The sequence below is a fragment of the Coffea arabica genome, chromosome 8c (genome assembly GCF_036785885.1).
Source record: "Coffea arabica cultivar ET-39 chromosome 8c, Coffea Arabica ET-39 HiFi, whole genome shotgun sequence".
Taxonomy (NCBI): Eukaryota; Viridiplantae; Streptophyta; class Magnoliopsida; order Gentianales; family Rubiaceae; genus Coffea; species Coffea arabica.
The window spans coordinates 31,147,363-31,174,630 of NC_092325.1; the positions used below are offsets into that span (position 1 = coordinate 31,147,363).

Below are 27,268 nucleotides of genomic sequence, written 5' to 3' on the forward strand. Positions count from 1 at the left end.
ACTCCTTCTAATGATAATATATCTGTACCCATTTCTTTTTGTAAAGTAGTCATAATTCTTTGAGAAAATAAAGTTGGTAGTCCAGCGATAAATTTTTCTTTCCAAAATGACATATTACAATCAAGTCTTCTTAATACATGTGTTAAAAACATATCTTTGTACCATCTGTAATCTGTAAGAGTTGGACATCTTAAATTGGTTAAAAACATTTTATTAGAGTGTAATTCTTCTTTTGGATTTCCTACAAAATACATTGCAATTGTTACTATTAAGAATTCTGCTGCATCTGATTTGGTAGTTATGTTACCTTGTTCATCTTCAACTTCTATAGTGTGATTTAATATTGCAGTTTTGCTTTTTAATGTTAATGCATTATCCCACCAATTTTTTAATTGGCCTGTGAATCCTGATATTAATATTGTTGCAATTGATTTTTCATCTGCATGTCTTACTTTATATACTAATCTTGCCATTCCCATTTCTTGTAATGTATTTAATATCTCATATTCTGCTTTGCCATCTATATTCCATTCATATAATGATTTTCCATCATATTTACTGGTGTGAAATTTTGATCTTTCTTCATATTGAATATCTGGAGGTGTAGGTCTTGTATAATAATTTCTAGTGTCTATCATTTTCCAATGCATATAGTTCTTCATTGGTTTTTTCTAAATATTCTAATGGAATGATTCCTCTTTTAATACAACTTGTATCTGCTCCACTGTCGAATAAAGTTATTAATGTTTTTGAAAATTTAATACTTTATTTGTGTCCCTTAAACTACAAGGAATTCAAATCCCTAAGAAATTTCTTCATCAAATTTATGACTTGCTATCTTTTCATTAGTATAGTATAATTGTACAATTGTCTTTACTTGAACTTTTATTTGTTTAGATAATAAAGTGCGTTTAAAAAAGCATAGTAATTATTTTGATTCTCTCCGAGATCGACCTTAATTTATTCTATATTTTAATTTGACCTGTATACTTGGAATCAAACAGAGTAATTGACCTATAAAAATAATAGAATACCTAGGTAAAATAACTTGCAAGCTAGCTCACGGAATTTACATTATGATTGGTCCTTGAATTGTCATTTTCCAAACAATATGATCCATTAGTAGCAGCTCGATCCAAAAAGATCAATTCTACGACGCTACTAGCTGAAAGAGAATGGATGAAAAATATTCTGACCTCAATTCAATCAAAGAAACTCAAGCACTTTTTTCTAAAATTTGGAGCAAGTGACAATGGGAATGCTGAAGCAAACAGATCAGCAAGAAAAGAAATTGCCCCCCAAATTGCAGCAATAGGTTCTTATAGACCATCAAATACCTAATCCTGGATTAATTCGACTCAGCAGACTCAAAAATTAAGTAATTCTCACTTTTCACCTTAACTTTTAATTTGGACACTTTGTGTAGTAAAGTTTGTGAAATGTCTCTAAATATCTCAACTAATCAATGTGTGAATGAAAAGTACATCTAAAAAGTGCTTCATTCTTTTGTGCTTTCTTCCAGTTTCTATGGATTGATGCCTAATTTTATCATTGAGAAGGAAGAGAGTAGAATGTATATAAGTGCTATTTTTCAGTTATGTGACAGTGTGTGGAGTTAAATTTATTGCAACGAGTTAGTAACTTCAAGTGCAACATGCACAAAATAAGAAATCCGAGTGCAACATGGTAGTAATCGATAGGTCTAGGAGCAAGAACGCAACCAGAAATTTTAATTTGAGGGGGCGAAATACATGTACATATAAACTTCCAAATCAACATAAGCTTTTTTAAAGATTTTTTTTGTTGTGTGTGTGTGTGGGGGGGGGGGGGGGAATGGTATAAAACATAGAGGAACTTTTTGAAATTTTCAAAATTTTAAGGAAAGAAAACATAAATATCTAGAATGGGAGGCAGAGGCCCTCGCACTCTCCTCTAGTTCCATCCATGTCTAGGCGAGAACTGTGGCTGAAATACTTAAGGGTCTGCTTGGTTTTGATTCATGGGATGACACAATATTAGATTAATCATCATGTATCATCCCATGTATATTTGCATTTTGCACATTGGATGACATATCCCAACTAATCGAATTAATCTCCTATTCATGGGATAAAATAATCCCATGTGAGAAGTGGTATTAGTCATCCTAGGATGACTAAGAAATAGGATGATGAAATTTTACATCAATTTATCCTTACAATTAATATAAATTTATACTTTCATAATTATATAACCTTATTCTCACATGATAAAACATGAACTAACTAATTTGCCCCTACTAATTAATTTAAAGTTTTTTTGGACTAATTTGACCCTACTACCAAACAATATTTGGATTAATTTGCCTTACTAATGATACAAATTCATATTGAATATTATATAACCATACTCACATAATAATATGATAAAAAACAAGCTAATTTGCCCCTACTAATTTTATTAAAAGTTTTTGACTAATTTGCCCTACTTACATCATAATAAAAGGACTATATTGCCCCTAGACTAAATTGCCCCTACAAATTTTATTTTCTCAACCAAAAAATATATAAATACATAACCTTATCAATTGGGCTTTATGAATGAGGGCTTTAATAAGTTCAAACTCAGTCCAAAAAAAATTTTCTATATTGGCTTGAGTTTGGCTCTTTTAAAAGTCTTCAATGGGTTGAATGTTAGTCAATTTAACCCTAATTCAGCCAAAACTCAGGTCATTATTTAGTTGAATTTCAAACTTAGATTAAAAAACTATATTAAAACCAATTTTTAAGGGCCTGAATAGACTGAGTTTGAGTGAACGCAAATTTTTATATATCAAAACCTTTGATTTACTTTATAATTCTAAAGTTTAAAATTACTATATTTTAATAAAAGTTGTAAATTATTAAATTATTTTACTAAAACGATCCTACAAATTAAGGGATACTTTAGTCATTAAAATAGTAATCATATCTCATCCAATCTCCAACCATACATCGAAAAGGATTATTTCCCAATACATCTTATTCAACCTAGAACCAACCGAACACTAGATTACTTGAATTATTAATTTGAGCATAACTCAATCCAAGATTAATAATTTGAGGATGAGTCATCCCATTTCATCCAATCCGTGAACCAAACAAATCCTAAATGTTTAGAATTCAAATTCAGAATTGTTGAAAAAATTAAAGATGCAAAGTGGAATTAATTAGTTCTAGTTTAAGGAAAAGTTTAACTCCAATCTAGTGATTGAGAGAAACTAAATGTATTTTTCTTGACATAGGAGTCAACCATGGCAGAATATTTTCTTCAACGAAGGAACTAGTGACTCCTAATTAATTAGGACGTATTTGAAGGAAAATATGAGCTTTCCGTGTCAAACAGGCAAAAATAAAGGTTTAAGGACTAAATTTGGTTTAGTAAAAGATAGAAGGAGAGTTAATTCATTTGTTAGTGTTTGCACAAACCTGTAAAGACAATATAACATTAACAGCATCATATAAGTGCCCGGCTTCAATTTTGTCCCCAACAAGTTCCAGTGGCATTTGTGCCAAAAGAAGTGCAGCCTATAAAACAAGTAAGAGACTACACAATTATGAGAAGCAAAATGCTACTTAAGAAAACTAAAGAAGGATTCACAAAATTTTAGTGCAAATATACCTTTAATCCTTCAGCAGTGCAGTCAGAGGCTTGCCAGCCATGATCTTGCGTTGAAAATGTCCAACATCCTTTGGAAATGTGCCTATGCATTTTCATGAAATTCCCGGAAGGATTATCCCTAACCTTGAATCAGAAAGAAATTTTGTGTTAGACTTTCCATTATTGGTTAACAATTAATGTCAATGAGTGTTTGATTCTATAGTTTCACCTGCGATGCTTTTATGAAGTCATGAGCTTTCTTAAGCATTGGTCCATACTCTTCAGCTAGATTACTAGATAGAATTGCCTGAATTGACAAAGCTGCTTCCCATGCTTGGCTGCCGAATGTCTGCAAAACTTGGAATTAAAATGAAAGTTGGTAATTGACAAGTTTTTTTGGATGTCAAGATTGATTCTGAAGATTAGGCAACTCATTCTAATTAAAACCTCAAATATTTACTTGTTGAATAATGTGCTGAATCAATTAGTTAGTTGGGAAGCTTGATTAATTATAGGCCTGTCAATCGGGCCTAATGAGCCGGGCTTTGATGAGTTCAAGCTCAACTCATTTAATTTGAAACATTTTCGGGCTCCGGGCTATGAGTTTCGGGTTCGTAAATGTGAAGCTCATACTCAGCTCACATAATATTCGGGTTGTGAGCCTTAATCGGGCTTAGTCCAAGCTCACTTATTACTCCTTAATTTTCTTAATATAATTACTATAACTATTAAGTTGTAAAACTAATTTAACATTTACAAGATTATAATATTAAAACTAAACATGAACAAATAATAGTTCTTAAAAAGTATATAAACCAAAAATTTTTTCAACAATATTTATATTTAATCGGTTTAAAATGCATGAAAAATAGTAATAAAACATGCGATCATAAGCCAATGCATCTTTAAAAGTTGAAACTTTTTTTTATAATCTTGTGATTTAAATCCAAATATGCTTGATGATTTTTGTGTTTGTAGACAAAAAAAAAAATCAACTAATAATATGCCAATATAAAAATTTACTCAACCAATAAGAAAAATTAGAGATTTAGTTATGCATTACTAATATTGGCTCTCAAGAAAACTCATGAAAGAGTCTTTAGATGTATTTTTGTGTTTTGTAATTTATATATATTTTTAGTATTTAGTAAAAATATATTTGGATATATAATTATACATAATATCAAAATATAAATATTATATATATAGGTAATTAAAGGGCCGGGCCTATATCGGGTTTGAGCCTAATAAGGCCCAAGCTCGGCTCACATTTAATTCGGGTCTAATTTTTAGGCTCAAACTCAGACCGGCTCACTAAATGATCGGGCTCATCGGGCTTTCTGTCGGGCCGAACGAGCCGAGCTCGGGCTGGCCCAGCCCCATTGACAGTCCTAATTAATTACTTAGACAGCAATTCAAATTAATGAGACTAAAGTTCAAATTCTAAATTTCATCAGGCAAAGGACTAAAGTTCAATTAAGCTACTATTATTGGAAAGCTGGATTCTTAAAAAAGGACAATCAAATTGGAAAAGATAGAACAATACAGATCTTGGATTGTAGGAAAGAGCATCGGTATTTTTTATATGGCAACATATGTATTTAGAATCCGCTAATGGATGTAATTTAATCTAGTAGAAACGCTATATCTAATACTATGCAATTAGTAATGATCAGGAACGGTAAAAAATGGTCATGTATTTAACCATTTCAGGACAAGGAAATAGGGCCACTATACTCTCTATTCCCATATGACAAATTTTTGTTTGATAGCCTCCTTTTTTCTTTAATTTTTTGCTCCCCTTTACAAGGCACTAATCTTGTCTCATAGCTAGTAGAATGATAATTATAAATTGACCTGCATTTTCATGCCGTCCTCTGCTACCCATAAGTAATCAGGTAGACGAGCAAGATGGCACTTGAATGCTTCTGAATGTGGATCTTCCACCCAACAAGCTAGTAAGCAGAGCACCTGCATTGAGTGTTTAAGTTTGGCATCACAAATTTGTTTATATATTCTTAATTCACTCTAGACTCGACTTGATGATTCATACCATATAAAATTAGTTGGCAAGAAATACCTTCTCTGCGACTCCGATGCAAATATATCTGCTGTTTTCATCCTCATAATGCACATGCTCCATTGCCTTTTCTAAAGCCTTTTTCCTTAATATAGAAAATGGCCATTGCGTCATGATAGGTTCAACATAATGATAGAGGAATCCCCATAGCATATCCTGTACTAAAGGGTGTGGGAAGTACAAATCCTCCTGAATGGAAACAATAACCAAGAAATTCTTCACATATTTAATTCATTTCGTATATTTTCATTGTATCAACAGAGAACCAGTTCTACTTGAATTGGAAGATATATGAACTTATGATTAGATTAAATGATGCAATGGCTTGAGCTAGTTGAGCTGACCTTTGCAATCGTATTTCGTGTGTTATTCCAATCTGCTTGATGATATGGTTGGACGTACAACTCATTTCTCAGAGAATGTATCAGTTCTGTTATACTCCCAACAAATCTCTTCCCGTACAAATATGACATGGGCATGTAAACCAAGCCACAATAACACATCATTTGTGCTGCATCACAAATATTGACATGATGGGAACAAATAAGCCGAAAGCATGCAACAACCAGTAAGCTAAAGCATTAGAATGAAATAGAGAGTTAAGCTCTGAATACTATGCTGAAGAATCTAGACATCCTCATTGTCAAATTGCTTACAGTAGATTGGCATATTACTACTCAGAGTAGAAGCCTTTAAAGGATATCCGCCATTTATTATCCTTTGACAATAACATGTTACAGAAAAGGGCGAAGCAGTTGTATTAGTATATAAGAACCTGGATGAATTGGAAAGAATTTGGGAAGTAGCCAGAACTCTGGAGGAAGTGGATTGCACCCTGCCCAATCATACACTCCAAGAACCTGTTTTTAAGAAAATATTATATTATTACTTCTGCCCAACACCAAGACGTTAGTCGCCTTAAACAACAAATGCAATTGAGAAGTGCATTCACAAATGTAGTCCCCCGATAGTTTAAGAAGCCTTTTTGAGTAAATGAGCAAGGACGAGTAAAGCTGTATAACCATACACTTAGCCAAAACTTTCCCCATGATGGTGTTGCAACAGCACCACCACGATCAAGAGTCCATCCACGCCCTCTTGCCATGGCCCTATCTTCCCCATCTTCAGGTCCTTCTCCTAGCAACCTCAATGCGATGTAGCTAAGGATTGAACCAAACATAGAGCTGTGTCCCTCTATATGCAGTCCCCAGCCTCCATCTTCATTCTATAAAAGAAAAAAGAAAATGTCAAATAAATAAATGTTCCATCTTTTCTTAAGCACAAAAGAATTTATTCTTTTTCTTTTTAACTTTCCATGATCAAGATCTTTTAGGACCTGATGATTGTGTATGTAACGGATGATCTCCTTTTGGTGTTCGGATGATAGAACGGTATTCAGTGTTCTGGTAATATACAAGGCCATGACCTGTTAACATGGTTAATAATTAGCCTTGTCCCATACAATTAGTTGCTTAATATTTTTAAAATTTTGACACCAAAATTTTTCAGTATACATACTAATGGAGGCATGAAGAACAGTGGGCCGGCACTTTCGGCTGGCCAGAATCCATCTCGGGCCTGAATAGTTGAGTAGAAGCTTATCCCTCTCCTGAGTATAGTTACCACAGCTTCCTCTGTTACATCTTCTATATCTTTAACCTTTATTGCCGGTGGAATTGGAGGACAATGTGAGTTCTCCTTTCTTAACTGTAGTAACATATGTGAGAGTTTAAGTATATTATGTGAAAAAGGATATTAATGTTAATAAATTGTGGTAGGCAAAGAGGTGTGACAGTAATAGTACTACTGCTCTATTGTACCTGCATTCGCATTAGGAGGTCAAAACTTTGCTTCCTCTGGAACCTGTTCTTCTTGAAGTCCTGACGAACTAATTTTGCTTCTGCTCGTTGTTCAGGAGTTCCAGCCTGATGGTCAAACTCCCAATGCTGCCTTCCAATGTGTCGATTGGTACTGTTTAGCCATGGTCCGCTGCCTTCGCTAGTCTACATAATTCATGCAGTGGATGCGTTTAAAATTAAAAGTTAGATGATTAAGAAGGGGTGGGTGGGGAAGAAAGAGAGAACCGAAGGAAGAAAATTTTAAAGCTTGTAACAATTACAATAGGAGAGGAAGCCTGTTTTTCAGTTAATTGGATGATAGATAATTAAAATGAAAGGGTAAGATTGGATAAATTAATAGGAGCAACTGAGAAGGAAAAGAAAGCTTGGAAACAAACCGTTGATCGAGATTCAGAGATGTAGAGCTTATCTGTTGTACATTTATCACTATCACAGGGTGACAAAGAATAGTCAAATTTTCAATGTACTTCATACGGAAAAAAATATTAAGAAGCAGTTTTGGAAATCAGTCAAAGAAGCATTTTTGGTTAAGTTTTAAGAGAGAGAAAAAAACAAAACAAAAGTTTCTTCAGACAGGTTGGTATAGCTTAGACATTATATGGATTACTGAATGTGAATAGATTGATGCAACTTAGAAAAAAACGAAATGCGATAATTTTTTCCAAAGTTAAAGAAACAAAGCACCAAATCCTGATCCAGACCCAACCTCGGTCTTCGTTAGGAGATCTTGCGGAGCTAGTAGAACATTGTTTGAGGATTAATCTTTCTGACATATGAAGATTTTTTTTTTTTTAAACACTGGAAGAGAAGGTTTTCGGGCAGTAAATGGCGATCAAGTCATGTCTGGTCAATATAATACTTTTTTGGTTATAGCGGTGGCAAAATTGATAAATTGTTTATAATTGATTTTCATTTAATTAACAGTGATAAAAATTCATCCAATCCATTAATTAGAACGGTTTAGTAAACGTGTATAAATTGTTCGAAATGGATTGAAATGCATATTAGCAAAAACAATTGTCCGTGCATAATCTGTTTAAATATGCCTTGGTAAATCTCTTCCCCACAGCCACCTACCTAGGACTAGTCTAGGTGGCTGGGGGAGAGCTCTAGGACTAAGTCCTAGGTGGCCGGGGGAGAGTTTAGAGCTCTTCCCCCCTACTAGGTCTAGGGATCAATCCTTAGCCCTAGCAGTTGGGGAATAGGGAAAGAGAGGGGACGACTGGATGGATTAAAGAAAAAAAAAAGGGTTAATTCCACTTTGTCCTCTTAAACTTTGGACGATTATCCATTTCAGTCCCTAAATTTTAAAATGGGACACTTAAGTTCCTAAACTTATAAATACCTTCCACTTAAGTTCCTAAACTTATAAAATGGGACACTTAAATCCCTAAACCCTTATAAAATGGGACACTTTGACCACCAACGGCATTCAGGATTTGTTAATAATTTTCCTTAAGTGGGAGGTATTTATAAGTTTAGGGACTTAAGTGTCTCATTTTGAAATTTAGGGACTGAAGTGGGTAATCGTTCAAAGTTTGGGGGAACAAAGTAGTATTAACCCGAAAAAAAAAAAAAAAGTTGGTCTCTCCATCACCTTTGACTCTCAACATAAGATACACATTTGAGAGCACACAAATTTGCACATACATACACCCACACACAGAGTCATACTTTTAAGAGCATATGATCAATGATTTTTTTTTTTATTGCTACTTCTATGTAATTTATATACACCACAATTATGTCCAACACCAATCTCTTTATTCTTGTGAAAACATTTCTTTATCTTCTTCCGAATTAATCCAATTTGAATATCTATGATTTAATGTCCGAAGAAAATAGTACAAACTGAGCTTAGTGAGAGGAAGAGGAAAGCATCAAACCTAGAAACAAAGAGATCCAATGTTGATGAACGAGCAAGACATTGAAGATAATCAGCAGGATAAGCGGATTACAGGGCTGGGCGAGTTGATTTCTTTTGGGTTATGCGGAGCGTTTGAAAGAAGTAAAGTGGTTTCTTGCTAAGTCAAGCTGTTACAGTCTATCGGTTTGTCTTTTTGTTGAAGATGCGGCAATTCACAGAATTAGCTGCCCAGCAGGTATGTCAACATTGCACCACTGGTGGTGCCAACATCGTACCACTCTCAAAGAGGCCACATGTTACAGCAAAAGTGATCGGATCACCACTCAAATCACCACTGTTGGATAATAGCAAGGAAATTGAACATAATTTTCTTGAAAATTCTTATGTTTGATGAGGCAGACCACATGTTAGCTGAGGTTAATTATTTTTGTCCATTTTGCTTTTGCCTTCCAAACCAAACCAAACACCCCTCCCACCCCAACCAAAACTAAGGAGGCGTTTATTAATAGGGATAATTTCAGAAACCTCCCTCAAGAGAGGTTTCTGACAATTTCACTCACCTCCCTTAAGGTTTTCAAAATAACACTAACCTCCCTTATAGTGTTTTATTGGATGAAAATAGTACTCATATACCCTAAGATATTATGTTTTATTGGAAACTAACATCCAGCAATTAAGTAATTAGGGTACTAATTAACTGTTAGTAACTAATTAACGAAAATAGCTATTAGAAAACTTTTTAATGATGAACAATAACCTGCAATTACAAAATGGTGCCAATTGATATACCAAATTTTTGTTCACTCTCAGAATTTGATACACCAAACAGTAATTTGTCTGGATATTTTGTACTCTTAAAAATCTTCACAGTTGCCTTGCAATTACACTTGCAATATTTGTTCTTAATGCTAAAAGATGTGGGTGAATATTATGATTTTCTCCTGTAGCTTGATAGCACTATAGTTTCTACACCTATATTTCACCTTCAACTTACGAACTCTATACAAAATCACTATTTTTCCACCTCAAATTTTGCTGCTTGAAGTGAAAATGAGATCCATCTTAATGCTTCTTGTTGCCGTTATATGCAAAATTGGTAAAGACCTAAAAAAATAGCCATCATAATCCAATGCACTAGCGTTGATCTAACTTTGTAAAGAAAGTTAGTTGCTATTTATTTTTGCTTTCTTTGCCATTTGCACTTATCTTCCCTCATTTTTATTAACATGTTTTTCATTCCTTTACAATATAATTTGTACACAAACATAAAGAGCATTTATGGAATAAAAGTTTTATCTCTCTTCTCAAAGTATTTTTAATGACTTTTTTTTATTTGGACTAATTTTGTTACCAAAATCTTAATTTCAGAAGAGGTTAGTGTAATTTTACAAACGTTAACAGAGGTCAATGAAATTGTTAGAAACCTCAAGAGAGGTTTTTGAAATTATCCCTTATTAATATGATGTGTTCTTTTGGTTGGAAGGGCAGCGGTTAAACAAAGGAGGTGTTTATTAAAAGGTTAAAATACACTTTATCCTCTGTGGTTTAGCGCTTTTTCACATAACTTCCTTATAGTTTGAAATACTATATATAACCCCTGCATAATTTGGCCTAAAATGTCAAAGTCACGGAATTTGCAATCAATAACGAAGTCAACTAAAATGTCAAAAGCACCCCTTTGTGAAGTTAAAAATTATTAATTAACCACCGGGGCTTGTGTATATATTTTCAAAACATAGGGATGGTAAAACACTAAACTATAAGGGGGTTATGTAATAAAATATAAAATCATAAGGGGTCAAAGTATAATACATATTAAGTTTATATATTTTGGTCATCTCACCCATTTTAGTTTTTAAACAACGATATTCTCGACATTTCCTTGGGTTTCGTTACAGAGGATCATTTTAGTTATATTGACACTTTAGTCCAAACTATAAGAAGATTATGCATAATTTTTTAAACTATGGAGGGTGAGAAGGTTATATGAAAAATTACTAAACCACCAGGGGTAAATGTGTATTCTATCCATATTAATATGATATGTTATTACTAGCAATGAGGCGAAATAGTTGCGTATTATATTTTGATGTTTCTAATTTCTTTAAATGGATAGAAGTGGATAGGAATTATTGGCACAAAAAAATTTTACTTTCATTGTAAACACATTTTTTAGCGCGTCTTTTTATGTTTACAATTATTTTTTTATCTCACATATATCACATCATAAAAGTGTTACAATAATTATTCCTAATTATATTTCAAACAATCCCCTGTCCAAACACACTCATATAATCATCCATCTAGAAAACGACAAAATGTAAACTACTATAAAAATAGGGCAACACGTCTTCACTTATATAATGGAGTGTAGCATTCATGTTACACACTCTATATATTAATACTTATATTTTATATAGATACTTATATTTTTTAAAATTATCACAATTATATATTTAGTTCAGTTGAACTCTTAAAAAGAACCTATGTCAATGAATCATGGCATGCAACATTAAGTTTTATACATGAATATGTAATGGAAGAGTCATATCCTAAAAGCAGGAGTTTGCGATCAGAATTCTGCATTCCGACCCTTTATTAGGCGGAGAGCTATGTCACTTCACATAGTAGTCGTGGAGTTCACCAAATATTTGATGCTCTATGTATGTGAATATTATGTCGAAGGATCAGGGGCTTCACAAATTTTAGCTCAAATCAATTTGCTCCTAAGGTATAAATAAATAGTTTTAGGCAGGATGTGAACTGATAGTACTATGGTGTAAAAAATTAGAAAAGAACCATTTTGTGCTCAATTAATCCGAAGTAGAATTTGTGAGACCATGATCCTATTTTGAATTGTATTTTGCATGTTTACAATTCAAAGTGGAGATATTAATTTTGTGGATGCATTGGTTACTACAGTTATGAAGTTGTATATATGATATGAACTTTTTCAAACTTGTTACGCAGGCTGTGTGTTTGTTTATATGATTTGTACTTAGATGGGGTTTCATTTTCGTAAAATAATGTTGTATTTTGCAACTGATGGAAACATTAACCCAAGAAACTAGGGTGATGATGGATAATCAAAATAAAAGAGTGGATTGGATAAATAGGAGCAACTGATAAAGGAAAAGGATGCTTGGAAACAAACCATTGATTGAGATTTAGAGCTTTAAAGCTCATCTGTGGTGCATTTATACTATCATCGGGTGCGAGAGAATAAATTTCAATGGAGTCATATGGAAAAGAATACTAAGAAGAAGTTTTGGAAATCAATTTACGAAGGATTTTTGGTAAAGTTTAAAAGAAACATTTATGATAAAGTTTAAGATCCTGAGAAGCAATTTTGGTGGAGGAGACAAAAAAAAAAAAAAAAGGACACGTTGGTCTAGCCCGAAGATTATTGCGATTAATGAATGATGGACTGTGAACAGATACTTGAGTGGATGAATCCAATCGTAAAAAATTACATGGCATGATTTTGTCCGAAGTGAAAAACAAATTAAGGCCCAAAAATCTAATTGAAATCTGGCGTGCGTCAAGATTAATCTTTGTACCTATAAGGATTTTCTATGACTCCCCACAATTACTGGATCAAAGGGGATAAAAAGAATTGGTCACAAAGAAATCGACTCCATTAACTAATACGGTGATCAAATGAGTGTCTTCCAATACGGAAAAGCTTGCTTCACGTGCTTGATGGCATAATATTTATTAGTTGGTCATTGTTTAATCAAAGCATGTTTGTTTGATCCGTTCATTTTTCACATGACAAACATATTTCTAATATTTTGTGTTGAGTTAGGCAGATTGCATTAAACAAGGTATTTTGTGCAGTGGAAACAAGGTTTTTGGGCTATAGATAATGTTTTCAAACTCGGACCGGCCAGTGAATTAGCCAGCTGTCCAGTTTCAATTTTTACTAGTTCAATTGATTCAATCAGCCCATTCATCGATTCAATTGGTCGATTCACCGATTCAATAATTGTTTAAACTTATTTTAATAATAAAAAATAGTTAATAATGAGGAAATATGAAATAAACACAGAAAGCCTAAATTTTGAACTATCTTTTGCAGACACCAAAAATTTTATCATTTTATTACCATTTTTGCTCATTTTAGTTTATTTTAGTTTTATTTAGTTTTATTTATTTTATTTTATTTCTATTTATGTTTATTTATTACTTTTTCTAAAGAAAATCATCTCAATTCCTTGTAAAAAAAAAAAGACAAAAAAGTGAAGAAAAGAAAGAAATCAAAATTAGATCTTTTAAAAAAAAAAAGAACGCGCAGTACAAATTCCATAGTACCGGAAACATTGCAGTTGCAAATTCCATCCCATTTCCACTCAAATTTTTTTGCATTTTTTCTTTCCCTCCAAGCCCCCCAGTACAAGGCCACCTGGCCTTAGTCCAAATCATCAAGAAAAATCTAGAATAAAAGCCATCTAAATGCTCAAAATTCCTGAAAAAAATAACTCAGCTCCTCTGCACCATTGATCCTAGGTTTTTTTTGGGGAAGGGGGGTGGTTTTGTTCCTATAAAAGGATTCAAAAATGACACATTAGGGGAAAAACAAGAGGGAGGCAGGAGAAAGAAAAGACAAAGAGAAAAAAGTGAAAATAGAGAGGAAAAAGAAGAAAAAAGGGCAGAAACTCTAAGCCAGGGTTGGCGAATAGGCTTCATTTCTGGCCGAAATCTGATCTTAGTCTTGATCTTTTAGGTTTTCTTTCTATTTCAGCATTCTCTACGTTGGTAAAAGTATAACTTTTGTTCAGAAACATCTCAAAAGAACGTCCCCAGCCTTTTCAAATTTTGGCTTGAAATCAGCTGGTCGTCAGCACTTAGATCTTCGTTGGCAAAAGTTTGCTGCTTCGAGCATCTCGTTTGGATGCGTTTCTTCAGACACTCCACGTTGATTTGGCTTCGCAAAGTATTAAGGGTAACCTTTTTTTTACCTACTTCATGTCTGCTCAAACTAGCTCTGGACATGTCAAATTTTGATGTTGCATCTGTTCTTATTGTATTCTCTTTCCCTCTTCATTCTGTGGCCTTTTCTTCCCTTTTTGTGCAAGTTGTTTAGCTCAGATCTTTGCTTCATACCTTTGTGTTCGGATCTTGTGTTATTATGGCTCATAAGATATGGTGTGTAGAGATCATCTCGCATTTTTTAAGTTGATGATGAACCCAGGAGTTGTAGATGAAAGTTGCGGAAAGAAAAAAAGCTTTCTTTGAAGCTTGCATGAACAAATATGAAAATTTGCATTTTGGCCCCTAAATTTTTAAATAATCCTACTATGGACCAAAATATGGAAAATTGAACCAGTTTGACCCATTTTAAGTTTTGATAATCCTTTCCACATTTTAAGCATGTTTTTGGATAGAATAATTATGGACTTTGGGATATAATTATGGTTTAATAATTTTTAGTTGATTTATTATCTTGTTGGGTTTTAGTAAAAATAAGTAGGGTTTTGGGTTGTGGGTTGTTTGTTTGGATTTTTAATAGAAAGTTTAGCTTATTTTGTTGGGTTTGACATGGGTTTGAAGGGACAAAGCCCATACGTTTCGGTTGGGCTTAATTGCTAAAAAGGATGGACTGGCCCGCTCTTTTTCCTTTGGATTTCGGTTGGGCTAAGATGCTTTTTGGCCCAAAGAAGAAGTAAATGGCCCAGTTACCCATTTTTCTTAAGAAATCAAGTAACAAGAATTGCAAATCAGTCCTCGGCCTTTTAAGTAATTTTTCTGTTACCCTAAAAACTTTGATTTTATTTCAATTAGGTCCCTAATTTAATTATAATTTGATCCCTAAATTTTATTTTTCTTTGATTTAATAATTATAATTTGACCCCAAAACTTTCTTAATTTTTGTAATTAAGTCCCTGATGGCTTTTGATTTCCTAAGTATAAGTTGTTTATCTTCTTTAATTGTTAATTATACTTCATTTAAATGATTTACTTGGCAGGTTTCATGGTTATTTTCATTTCTTTTTAATAATAAAGTGAATTTGCCATATGTTTATATTTTATTTTCTTTATTGATTAATTAAATTGGTGTCTTGATCATTTTGTTGATTTTGGAGTATAAATCGGACAAATCCAACCTCATTTAACTACTACTTCAATGGAGGTATTTTCTTTTATTATTTTAAATTCTCTTATGTGTTCCTATGTGTTTTATATGTAATTGCATGATTTGAATGTTTTTTCTTTTATTTACTCATTTCATTCCTTTTAATTTTCATTTATTATATTTAATTTTTGATGATTATTTGGAGGGCATTTAAATGTCAAGTTGTAATAAATAGATGCTCAAGACATGTATTTAACTAGCCTATGTAATAGATAGGTTTTAATTTTAGCAAAAATGTAATTAGTTAGATAAATGTAATAGTTAGGTTATTATTTTTAATTCCCTCCTTAAATTGTAGTTAGGGTCTCAAATATAATAGCTAGGTCGTTATGTGCGTTTCTTTGCCTGTGTGCTTGTGTGCTTATGTGCTTATGTATTTATTCGCTTTCTTTAGAGTCTTTGCATCTAGATATTATATTTATGTACTATATGCTCTATGTGCTTTATGCGTTTACTTGTTTTAATTATGTTTTATGTGATTTATTTAGTTATAATAAATGCATGATGTCACCACACTAATCCAGTGCTAGTTGTGACATTTCTCCCTGATTTCTCGTTAATTCAACGCTAGTGAGAGTTTATAGAAATGGACTAATCCAATGTTAGATTCTTTAGGCCGTTTTCGTGCTAGATTCACATTCTTTATATGACATTCATTACATTTCATACATGTTTTTCATTTTTAGGATCTTTTCTCATATTGAATGATATTTTCTCTATATATTATCTCCCTTATCCCTATGTATGCGAAACATGACATTTAGACTTGCATTCCATTTAGGAAAATAGAAATATTTTAGTCCATTGCTTGATTAGGTTAAGAAAGCCACCCTTCAAATATGGGATATGAATGAATATGGTTTATTAGTTTTAGCATGCTATCATCCCCCTCTATAAAAAGAAAAATTAAGTCACAAATCTTAGTCCTCCGTACCCGTTATGTTGCATTCCTTTCTTTTAGGTCATGCATACTTATCTATTATAATTTTCTTTTCTTTGAACCTAATCTTTTGCATATTCGTGACCTCTTCTAAGAATCATTTTTGGGCATCACAATTAGTGTGATTTACACCAATTAAATTTTGAAGAGACATTCCAACCCTCCCGATACCCCCTAGTTCTAGATTCGCATCCATATAGAAGTATCCTAATGTGATAAATTTTATAAGTTAGTGTCGCGCCCCACTTTTTGGAAAAAATAAAGTTTGGTTTTTGTGAATTTATTGATTTTGAAAAAATGAATTTTTTGATTTGAAAAAGAAAATAAAATAAAAAAAACATGGGTCTAATGGGACTTTGAAAATGCGACGATTTGACCCAAGAAAAATAGTTCAAAAAGGGTTTTTGAATGAAAAACGGAGTCGCCACTTGGTATAGAGTTAGGGTGTACCAAGTCACCCAAAAAAATAGGAAAAAATAGTAAGAAACCCTTTTTAAACGACTCCTAGTCCACGTAAACCAACGAAAAAGGTTCGAGAGTCACATTTGACGAAAGGGAAGGCAAGGATAAAAATCCAAGGCACCCCTTCGACCTAACCAAGGCTAGTTGCGTGATTTAAACATTATTTTCCTAATTTTTCTACCCAAGGTATGTATTGTAAGTTGGATATGACTAATGGATGAGAAATGCAATCCTAAATCTAAGAAATGTATCTTATGAGGCTTTTGGTCCCATTCCCATGAATTGGGACGGCCAATAAGGAAAGCCCTCATAGAAAATCATAAATGATGCAAATGAAGACTCAATGTATGCGTGTAACTGTGCAAAGTGTAGAAAAAGTGTATGTGTACAATTTGAAAAAAGTGTTTGTGTGCAAGGGGATAAAAATATACGAGTGTTTGTGTGCAAGTGAATGAAAATAGTAAATATATATGTGCAAATGGATGCAAAAAATAAAGAAGGAAAAGAAGTGTGTGAATATGACATGTGGATTAAGAAAAAAATATAATTAGTGAGAAAAATATAGAAATAATGAGAAAATGATATGAAAGTGCATGAACCTAAAGGAATGCATCAGGTCGGGTACGGGAATGACCTCTAATTTTATGATTTCGATTTTCCCTTTGATTAGAAGGAAAAACTAGCGTGCTAAGGCTATTTTGAAGCCACACTCGCTCGTTTCCCTTACCAAAAGGGGACCCTCAAGCAAATGAACCCTATAACTAGCATGAAATGCAAAAAATCCTAAAATGAAAGGGGATTGGGTTAGAGGAGCATGCCAAATGATAAAACTAAGAAAAATGCATGAAATGTAGTGAACATGCGAAAGAATGCACTAACGAAAAAGGGATAGCCTATTGGGTCTAGCGTTGGACTAGCCCTTTCTATGAATTCCTACTAGCGTTGGACTAGTGGAAATGGGCAATGAACCACAACTAGCGTTGGACTAGTGTGGTGACGAGAAAGGGAGTCACAACTAGCGTTGGACTAGTGTGGTGACGTGCATTCGTCCATCATATCATTCATAATCCTAGAAAGCAAATAGACATGTTAATCACCTATAAACACGTAGCACATAACACTTAGCATGCTCGACTAGATGCAATAACCTAATAAAGCGATAACACATAGCACATAGCCAAATAATGAAGCTAAGGAGCCTATTACATTTGCTAACTAAAACAAAAGGGGAAAGGGAAAATGGACAAAAAATGCTCGCCAAGCCCTATCTATTACAAGCCAAGAGGTGTACACATACCCCATAAAAGGATAATTTAAATAAAGGCAAGAGTAAATGAACTAAATAAAAGGAATTAAAGAAAGTTAAAGAAAATCAAGTAAACATGCAACACTTAGCACGTTGAATCATATAGGGAGAAACAAAAAAGATAAAAGAAATTATACCTCCCCCTTAATGGCAAGCAAATGAAGGAAAAATAGCTTCAAAACAATAAAGGGGTCAAGGCACCAATTTAATAATGAAGTGCAAGGAAAATCACCAAAATTCCCCTAATTACAATTTGAATGAACTCAAAAAAGTGCTTAGAGACCAAGAAAACGGAATAACCCGTTCAAATTCCAAGTATAGCATCTATTAAAGACCCAAAACAAGCATTACTCAAACATTCAAGTCCAAATAAATCGTTTAAGCACTTCAAAGATCCCAAAAATAAAGAAAGAGCCAAACAATGATTGAAGTTGCAATAATTTTAGGACTTAATTACAAGATACTAGAACATGCTTGGGCTTTTGTGGAACAAAGAGAAACTTAGAGGGGTCCAATTGATTAAATGTTCCAATTATTTGGGCCATAGTAGAATAAAGGGGGACTTGAGGGGTTAGAATGAAAATTCCAAAAAAACTCCATGCATGCATACGTAAGAAACACAATTTTCTGATTTCCTTTCCTCTGCAGCATGTCCAACCGAAAAGGACATCAACAAGAATCATCTCTTGAATCAAACAAACCCCAAGACACAACTCCCAAACACCAGCCCACTTGGATTCCCCACTCTTATTACAAGATTAAGGGAGAGAGAGAAAAAAAACGGACTGAAAACTGACTATGATGCAAGAGATAGCAGCAAAAATGCAGCAACAGCCAAACAAAAGTGCAGCCAACATTTCCTTATTCTCTGGGACTTTACAACCTCATTAGCTAATCAGGGAGCTCACATTAGATTCCAAAACCATCATGAAACGTTAGCTTAGACATGCAAATCAAGGGGAGATGAGAAAACTGGCAAGTTTGGAATCATTCCTATGTTCTTTTGCTGCAATTTTTATTCAACAGCTCTTGCAACTCCATGAAACTTTCGGCCAGCAAGATAAGAATGTGTGAAACAGAGAAAGGCACAAACAATAGGAAAGAAAACATTTTAACCTTTTGCAAAGAAACACTTCTGCCCTTACCCACTACCCAACAAACACAACCCAGAAACAGCGAACAAACTCCAGCAATTAAACAACTCAAAGGCTGCTGCAACCAACCGAGAGTCAAAGAAACAGGAGCCATTGCAGCAGATTTTCGTATACTGACCTCACTCTAAAGAAAAACTAAACCATTGTAAGGAGTTAGAGTGCGACCTCTGCTACCTCAATATTCAGTGGTTGTACCCAGCAAGTGTTAATTGCGACTTATACAAGCAAACAGTCCCAAAATATCAGATTAAACACACAAACAAACGGAAAAGTCTGTAAGGTAGGAAGCTTGGCCTGACTTATTCATGGCGTTCTTACAAGTTTTTGAGTTTCTATCTAGCCCGCAGTATACCAGATCTAACAAACGACTTGGAACAGAAAACTTCCATAACAGTATTAACCACCAAATTCTACAACGAAAGACCAAACCCACTGGGCTACTATGGGGAACAAAACAGCAAAGTGTGTTCATAAACCAACGCAGCAAGAATCCTTGGCAGATTCAATGAAGATCTGAAGCTGTGTGAGAAGCAAAAGGCGAAAAGAAATTACCTTTGGCGTCTTTCGGAGTCTACTGAATAAGGAATGGCTGACAAGATTGCATCTGGATGAAGGCGGAGCTCCAACCCTGGTTCATCATCTGGGCAAACTTCTGCCATGTTTTTCCCTTGCTCGGTGAAGATCTATCGGTGGCAGTGGAAGGCTGAAGTGGTGGCTGCAGTGAAGGCTGATGGTTCCAACGGCCCTTTTGCTCCTTGGGGAAGTAACACCAGACCTCCTTTCCTCCTTGCTCAGAAACTTTCTTCCAGCCGCCACTCCAATTCTCTCGGCCTCCCTTCCTTTTTCTTTTCCCCGTCGTTTTTCTGTTCTAACCGTCACTTTCTATCTCTCTTACTCTCCTCTATCTTGCTTCCCCTCTCGCACTCTCCCTCCTAGTTTTTCTTTTGCCGTCCCCCAGAACCTTTCTCAGTTTCTTGCTCTCGGTTTTTGCTTCTCAAGCTCAGCCCTCATCTAACCTCTCTGATTTCTTTTTTTTTTAGCCGTCCGCTTGCTCTCTTCGTTCCCCCCCATTGCGGCTACCCCTTCTTTTCTTTTTATCCGGAACTTCAAACCTAAACTCTCTCAGCCATCTCTCCTAAATTGCAGCTAAGGAGCTGCCCTGAGTCCTTCCTTGCAAGCTGCGACCAAAACGCAGCTTGCAAGTCGCGTATGCTATATTTATTTATTTTTATTTTTATTTTTTTAAATAAATTAATAATGAAAAATGAAAAAGATAAAAACAACAAATTAATTAACATTGGCTAGCAATAAATAAACTAAAACAATAAACGACAAAGAAATGCAATTTTCATTTTCCTTTTTCTTTATTTTTCTCATTTTCTCTTTTTTTCCTTTTTTCAAGAAAACATTGAACTTAAAATCAAAACAAACAATTAAAGCATATTTTTTTAGTGCCTTTTCCATTTTCCAAATTTTATGTTAAAATTCTAAAAAAAAAACGAAATAAAGCTAAAAATGAAATAAAAATGCTATAAAAAATACTTGAAAAATATCCAAATGAAAATTATGGAATAAATAGATATAACTATCAATAAAATAAAAATGGCTCAAAATTTTGGTGTCTACAGTTAGATTAAGAAAATTTTTGACTAAATCTCGCAACTAGCCTTGACTGGGTTAAAATGGTGCCTTAAGTTTAACCCTATCAAATCTTTGTCTTTCCTTTCTTCAACCGCGACTCTCGAACCCTCTTATCTTGTTTTCAAAGATTCAGAGTCGTCTAAAAGGGGTTTTATTTTTTGTTTATTCATTTATTTATTTAAAAATACTTTTGTTTATTTGCGATAATAAAGTTTTCATTTAAACAATGATTGTTTTGTATATATTCATGTACATTTCATTCTTTATTTACTCATTGGGAGATTTCATGACGGACTTTAAAAAAAAAGACTAAATTGAGATTTTCAACCTCTTGCATGAAAATTCACAAGTGTGTGTTTAATTTTCTAAAATCCTTGCATGCACTAGATTTATGGTCCAAACTATTTAATGAGGGAGCTCGAAATCAAAAGAGGTCACTCAAACTGGTTAATTTGTTTCAAAAGAGCAACTACGATACTTTTTTCCTTTCATGTTTACTATTTATATTTTGTCCACTTCTATCAACCCTTCAAAAATCAATCACATTAGTTGATAAGCCTCAAAGTAGGGCAATCTTTACTTTGAAAATGCCTACTATGTCTAACCAGTTCAATCCATATTTAAATGAAAGCAAAAATGTACATTACTCTTGTTTGTTTTGAGAATTTGGAATAATACTTTACGCGTTCGTTTTTCTATCCATACAGATTTTATCATTTGAGCTTTTGAAGGTACAATTTCGTTTCAAATAAGAGCCTTAGTGATCATAACCCTATATTAAGAAAATTTTTAAATGTCAAATGGGAATGGATTTTCCCAATGGGCTATTTTTTATTTTGATTGTCATGTAACGTAAGAATGATACTTTGGCCATCGTTTCTACTATCTAAACATTGATTATCTTTTGCATCCACATTTTGATCTTAAATTGGTAGTTTGTTTCAAAAGTACTTATCATCACACCCCACATTGGAGAAGGAGATTTGAAAATTTTTAAAAATAACAAAGATGCTAATTTTTTTTAAAGAGACATGACGTATGAAAAAAAAGAGAGAAAAAAGGGGTATTTATATTTAAAAATTAACGGGTTTTTGATTCTACCATTTATATTTCGAATTTCGGTATTAAAACAACAAAGGGGGAACAAAAAAAAGAGAGAAATAAAAGGAATATGTGAAAAAAAAGGAAAAAAAAAGAGAGAGAAAGAAGAAAATGAAAAAGAAAAATACAAAGACATCCAATGCTGAAATCCCTCTAGTGGTTGATGATAAAAGTCAAAATGAAATCCAATTTCTTTGAATCCAAGTCTGGGGCAATTTTGGGAAGGAATGCGATTTTAAGTACAATGTTCTTGAAAATCTTGTTTCTTTTATCTATCGTTGTCAAAACCACATTACAACCTCGTAAAGTCCATTGCTGACTTATCTTTCATGATAACATGAAATAAGGATCAGGCCTCTAAGGGATCTACCAATCACTTGTGATCAAAGGGTCATAACCTATTTTATATGTTTAGCTATCTCTTACCCATATATTACAAACCTATAGAGCATATTTGTTGACTAAGTTTTTCCAAGAAATAAGGGCGATAAACTATTTGTTTTCACCAAGATGTGATATTGAATGTGTTAGACACAATTTGGGTACAAAAGTAAGATACATCCTGACGTACAATTTTCCTTAGCCACCTTAAAATCAAGAATAATACCCATTTGATTGGTCCTAAAGAATGAGTTAATGAGAAAAGTGATCATTTCCCCTAAATACCGATCCTAAAGTGAGGAAAAGTGTGACAGCCTCACCTCTCCCTAAGGCAAACCAAAGGGTTCGGCGGACCGCCTGCCCAATTCTCGTCGAGATTCAGTCATACCTCAATCAAAACCGGAATAAAACCCCAAGAATAAGTATAATAACAATCCAAAACTTAAAGCAGAACTTATATACATTTCTATCTCCAAAAGGGAGTACAAACTCAAATATACAAAGGTTCTCAATTCTTCATATATCCACCCCGCCAAGTGCTAGGGCGAAAACCATTACAAAAAAATCAAAAGAACTAGACTGGCTAGTCTATACCGAACTCTCGTCCTTACTCGCCTTCCCCTGTTAAGGAAAACAAAACTAAAAGGATGAGCTAAAAGTTCAGTGAGGTTCCGAACACATAATCAAACAATCAATCCAATACACTAAACATAGAGTATCAATAATTCAAGTAATATTTACAATGGAAAGCGATAATAACACATTCATTAAAAGGATACGGGCTCAAAGGGAGTCATTTATTCGTTCGTTCATTCGTTCTCCTGTCATTCCCCTTATCCCTCCAATCATTTGAAAATGCATTTTTTTGTAAGTAAAACCCCTCATTTTCATTGACATTCGTTTGTTCATTTCATTCACCCCCTTCTGGACGTTGGCCAGGCTCCACCTGATAACAAGGTAATACTCGAGTATACCATACGTTCATCCAGAGTCACCATATCACCCGACCGAGTCCGCTTCTGATTCGAGTCAACAGGTAACAAAGGGCAAGGGCCCAGTTCAGCCAAACGGCTTACATTCATGCGCAACTAGCATTTAATCATTTAATTATTGAAAATTTCACATTTATTTAAGTCGAGTGTGATAAAGTACACACTCGCCTAGAAAACTCGTTTTTGGAAATCATTGAAAGCACTTAACACATTATCAAACAACAACAACATGCCATGAAATCAAGGAAAATATAACAAACAAGGAACACTCACCTATTTACGCAAAATAATATCCAAACTATCTTACCGGATAATACCGTCAGTCACCGATGAACCCTAATATAATCAAAAGAACACATTATGCTTCAACTATCAAAGATTTAAGTGATTCCAAGAAAATCCGAATACGTACTAGTACAAAATATAAATATGGTTTTGGTAGTGAAAAGAGTACATTGAAACCAAAAGACATAAGTAAACTATTTGTAAAACTTATGCTCACTTGTAAAACTTTAAAATCTCCTTTTCAATAGCCATTCCATAGGCTCAAAGTCATACAAGTACAAAATCAAGTTAGGAACATGTGTGGAAATGGAGTTTGTGTCAAGAAACAAAAGACAGATTTAACGTTGTTTTGCGTAACGGACACAACCAAAGCTACGCTTATCGGATTGAGGTGCAAACTATACCATTTCAAAGCTAAGACGGAGAATTATAACTTTGATGAAGACTACTTAGTCCAGTTCTCACCCTAACCAAGTCAAATTTACCAAAACAACTTCAGATTTTCCAGTTCGAAGCTCACCATGAAATTCAACTAGTAGTCCTGATTCATTCACTCATATCTCAGCACACACAACTCCAATTCAGGTAATTCCAAAGCTATTTGAAAGCTAAGATATAAGGCTATAATTCTTAAGAAAACATCAACAACCAATTCGGTAATATTCCTGGTCAAACTAACCACTTACAGAGGCTGATTATCATTTTTGACAGAAACAGGGCAGCAGGGGCAATTTTGTTATTTCACAAGATAACCTGCTCCGATTGAGCTGAAATTTTGTAGACAACTATAAAAAATCATTCTCTACAACTTTCATGTTTTAGGCTAAGCTAAATTCGGCCTCTAACATGGTGAACTGAAACCGGGCAGAACAGGGTACATACTAACTTCAATTCTGGAAATTTGCTACAATTAAGATATAAATCTCATTTTTAGCTTGAAACCATCACTACCACCTCTCATACCAACATGTATACATCATACACCATCCATATAACAAGTATGAGGAGGGTATCATTCAAACCCTAACTCAATTGCATCATTCCAATCATCCAAAATCACTTGATATAAGCATTATTATAACCACAAATACAAGCTACTAAGCAACTCCAACATGATTAAAGGACAAAGAAAAGTGTGAGCATCCATATTACCTCAAAACAAAGCTTGCTAGAGTTATCCTCCACTTCCCCTTGAAATTTTTGGTTCTTTAAGCTTCCCAAACTCCCAAACTAGTGATTAATCGGTTTAGTTTTTCTTGTTTTCACTCAAAATGTTGGATTCAAGGTTGGACATTGAAAGCTCTCTTCACTCTTCTCCCTCTCCTCTCTCACGGCTGCTAGGCAGAAAATGAAGGCTCAATGAAGCTTCAAGAAGGTTAAAAATGATAGAAATGAATTTGGGTCAAAGGTGATAAGTGTCACACTTTGATTGGTAGTCAAATTTTGTTCTTTTCTCTCTTATTTTTGGTCCAATATTTCGGCTGCCTTGAAGATATTTTGAGGCTGATATTAATCACTTAATAGCAAGGAGATTAAGGTAATAAAGCAGTGCTCAAGTGGTGCACTCACTCAGTAACAAACGGTACCCGTCGATTCAACCCGTTTTTTCTTAAATCGCGTATACTAAGGTTTTAACTTATAATTCACTAACTTATTATTATCACTTCTAATCACACACTTAGTATCATCTAAAAATCACTTTTAATCCCCAAATTTGATCCATTCTTCGTACCGGATAACCGCACTACGGATAGGCGTAAAACCCTAATTCATGCTGACTTAAAACACGAAAAGTGAAACCCTACTTTCTAGGTTCATTTGCACTTATTGTGGGGTAATTGAGTAGTAGGGCTATTATAAGTAATAATTTCCAAATAAAAGGGAATTTTTAGAAAAAAATATAAGGAAATTTTTAGAAAAAAATATAAGGAAATTTTTCCAGTCGTCACAAAAAGATATTTTGTAACTTGGTCTTATTTTGAGAGATTCATCATGGAATCTTCTACATGAGTTTAAACACAACGGGCCTATTTGGAACCGAGTTTTTTAGAAGTTTGTCTAAAACTTTACTGTAGTGCACTGTAGAAGTTTTTTAAAAAAAATTTTAGAAGTTTTTGTAAGGTGAAAAAATTTTTTGTAGGGGAAAAAACTTTTTTTTCCTTTTCTCTTTCTCTTTCTTTTTCTTTTTCTTTCTTGCTTTTTTCTTTTCTTTCCTCTCTTCCTCTTCTTCCTTCCCCCTTCCCCTTCCCCGTTACCTCCAGCATCTCCAGCACTTCCGCCTGCTCCAACCCCTACTCCGCCACTAGCCCCACCTCCAGCACCAAGCCAAGGCCTCCTCCAGCCCCTCATCCCACACCTCCACCTGCTCCACCTCCGGCACCACCACCAGCCCCTCCTCCTACTCTCCCGCCTGCTAGAGATTTACTGTTTCGATCAATGGCGTCGACGGTGCCGGCGAAATCTCAGCCGCTTCACAATTTCTCATTGTCCCAGCTGAAATGAAAAGGCAATCACCAACGTCCTCGCTAGGTTTCATCTTCCGGCGCCAGGCTATCTGCCTCCGGCTCGCCTCACCGATCGCCGCCTTTCATTCATGATTCTCCACCGCAGAGGCAGTCGCTTAACTCTCCCTTGCGCGGCGTAGCTGACTCGGTTGCTACATCATCTCCGTCTTGTCATGTAGCGATGCGCGGCGGCGAAGACTCAGCGGCGTCTCCGATGCAACATGGAGATGGTGCAGATGAATTAACTGCGCCGCTACTGAATCAGTCTCCGGTCCGTGGCAATGGAACCGGAAAGCTAGAATCTTGTGTGAAATCCCCCTCCCCGGTGCGATCTTGCCTTATTACCAGATCGGCCAGAGGGGAAGGGGCAGGGTGATGGGGAAGGAGTGAGGGAAAGGAATTTTTTTTTTAAAAAGGGGTCATACAAACTGGGTAAAATGAGAGGATGGCAGGGGAAGATGGCGGGGAGAGGGAAAAAGGCAAAAAAAAAAAAAAAAAAAAGGAAACGGCGGCGGAGGTGGTGGTTGGTTGAGATGGGGGGAGGAAGAAGAAAAAAAGGGAAGGGAATTTTTTTTTGTGTGTTTTGGGTATTTTGAAGTGTGTAGATAAAAAAATTATGAGAAGTTTTTTGGGTTTCTGTAGCAAAAGTTGTTAAAAAACTAGTAGCATACAAACTTGTAAAAAACTTAACCTTCTAAACAGGCCCAACATTTAAACTTTTTCACTTGAAGAATGCAATTTCTATTGTATATTAATTCACATTACATGTTAGGACGTGATTATTTTCTATATTTTAGAAAACATAGTTTTCTTGTTTTGTTCAAATAAATGGAGAGTCATTCGAACAAAATTTTTTTTAGAATTTAAATAGGCCCAAATTGGGGCAAATTTTTGTAATATATTTATGAGATTTCACCTAATAGATCGAAATTGAGGCAAATT

General features: G+C 34.4%; 1 protein-coding gene across 1 annotated transcript in view; it reads right to left on the minus strand.

Annotated features, from left to right (window-relative positions):
- LOC113705954 (lupeol synthase-like) overlaps positions 1-26,171 on the minus strand; it is a 46,066-nt gene extending 19,895 nt beyond the window's left edge. Inside the window, exons 1-13 of the mRNA XM_072062763.1 lie at positions 26,078-26,171; positions 7,935-7,966; positions 7,519-7,701; positions 7,217-7,405; positions 7,035-7,124; positions 6,726-6,923; positions 6,474-6,558; positions 6,043-6,209; positions 5,699-5,887; positions 5,476-5,589; positions 3,848-3,967; positions 3,640-3,762; positions 3,447-3,545 (exon numbers count right to left, since the gene is read on the minus strand). Coding sequence (XP_071918864.1) covers positions 3,447-3,545; positions 3,640-3,762; positions 3,848-3,967; positions 5,476-5,589; positions 5,699-5,887; positions 6,043-6,209; positions 6,474-6,558; positions 6,726-6,923; positions 7,035-7,124; positions 7,217-7,405; positions 7,519-7,701; positions 7,935-7,966; positions 26,078-26,171 — 1,683 coding nt within the window. The remainder of the gene's footprint in view (positions 1-3,446; positions 3,546-3,639; positions 3,763-3,847; positions 3,968-5,475; positions 5,590-5,698; positions 5,888-6,042; positions 6,210-6,473; positions 6,559-6,725; positions 6,924-7,034; positions 7,125-7,216; positions 7,406-7,518; positions 7,702-7,934; positions 7,967-26,077) is intronic.
- Positions 26,172-27,268: the final 1,097 nt, after the last annotated feature.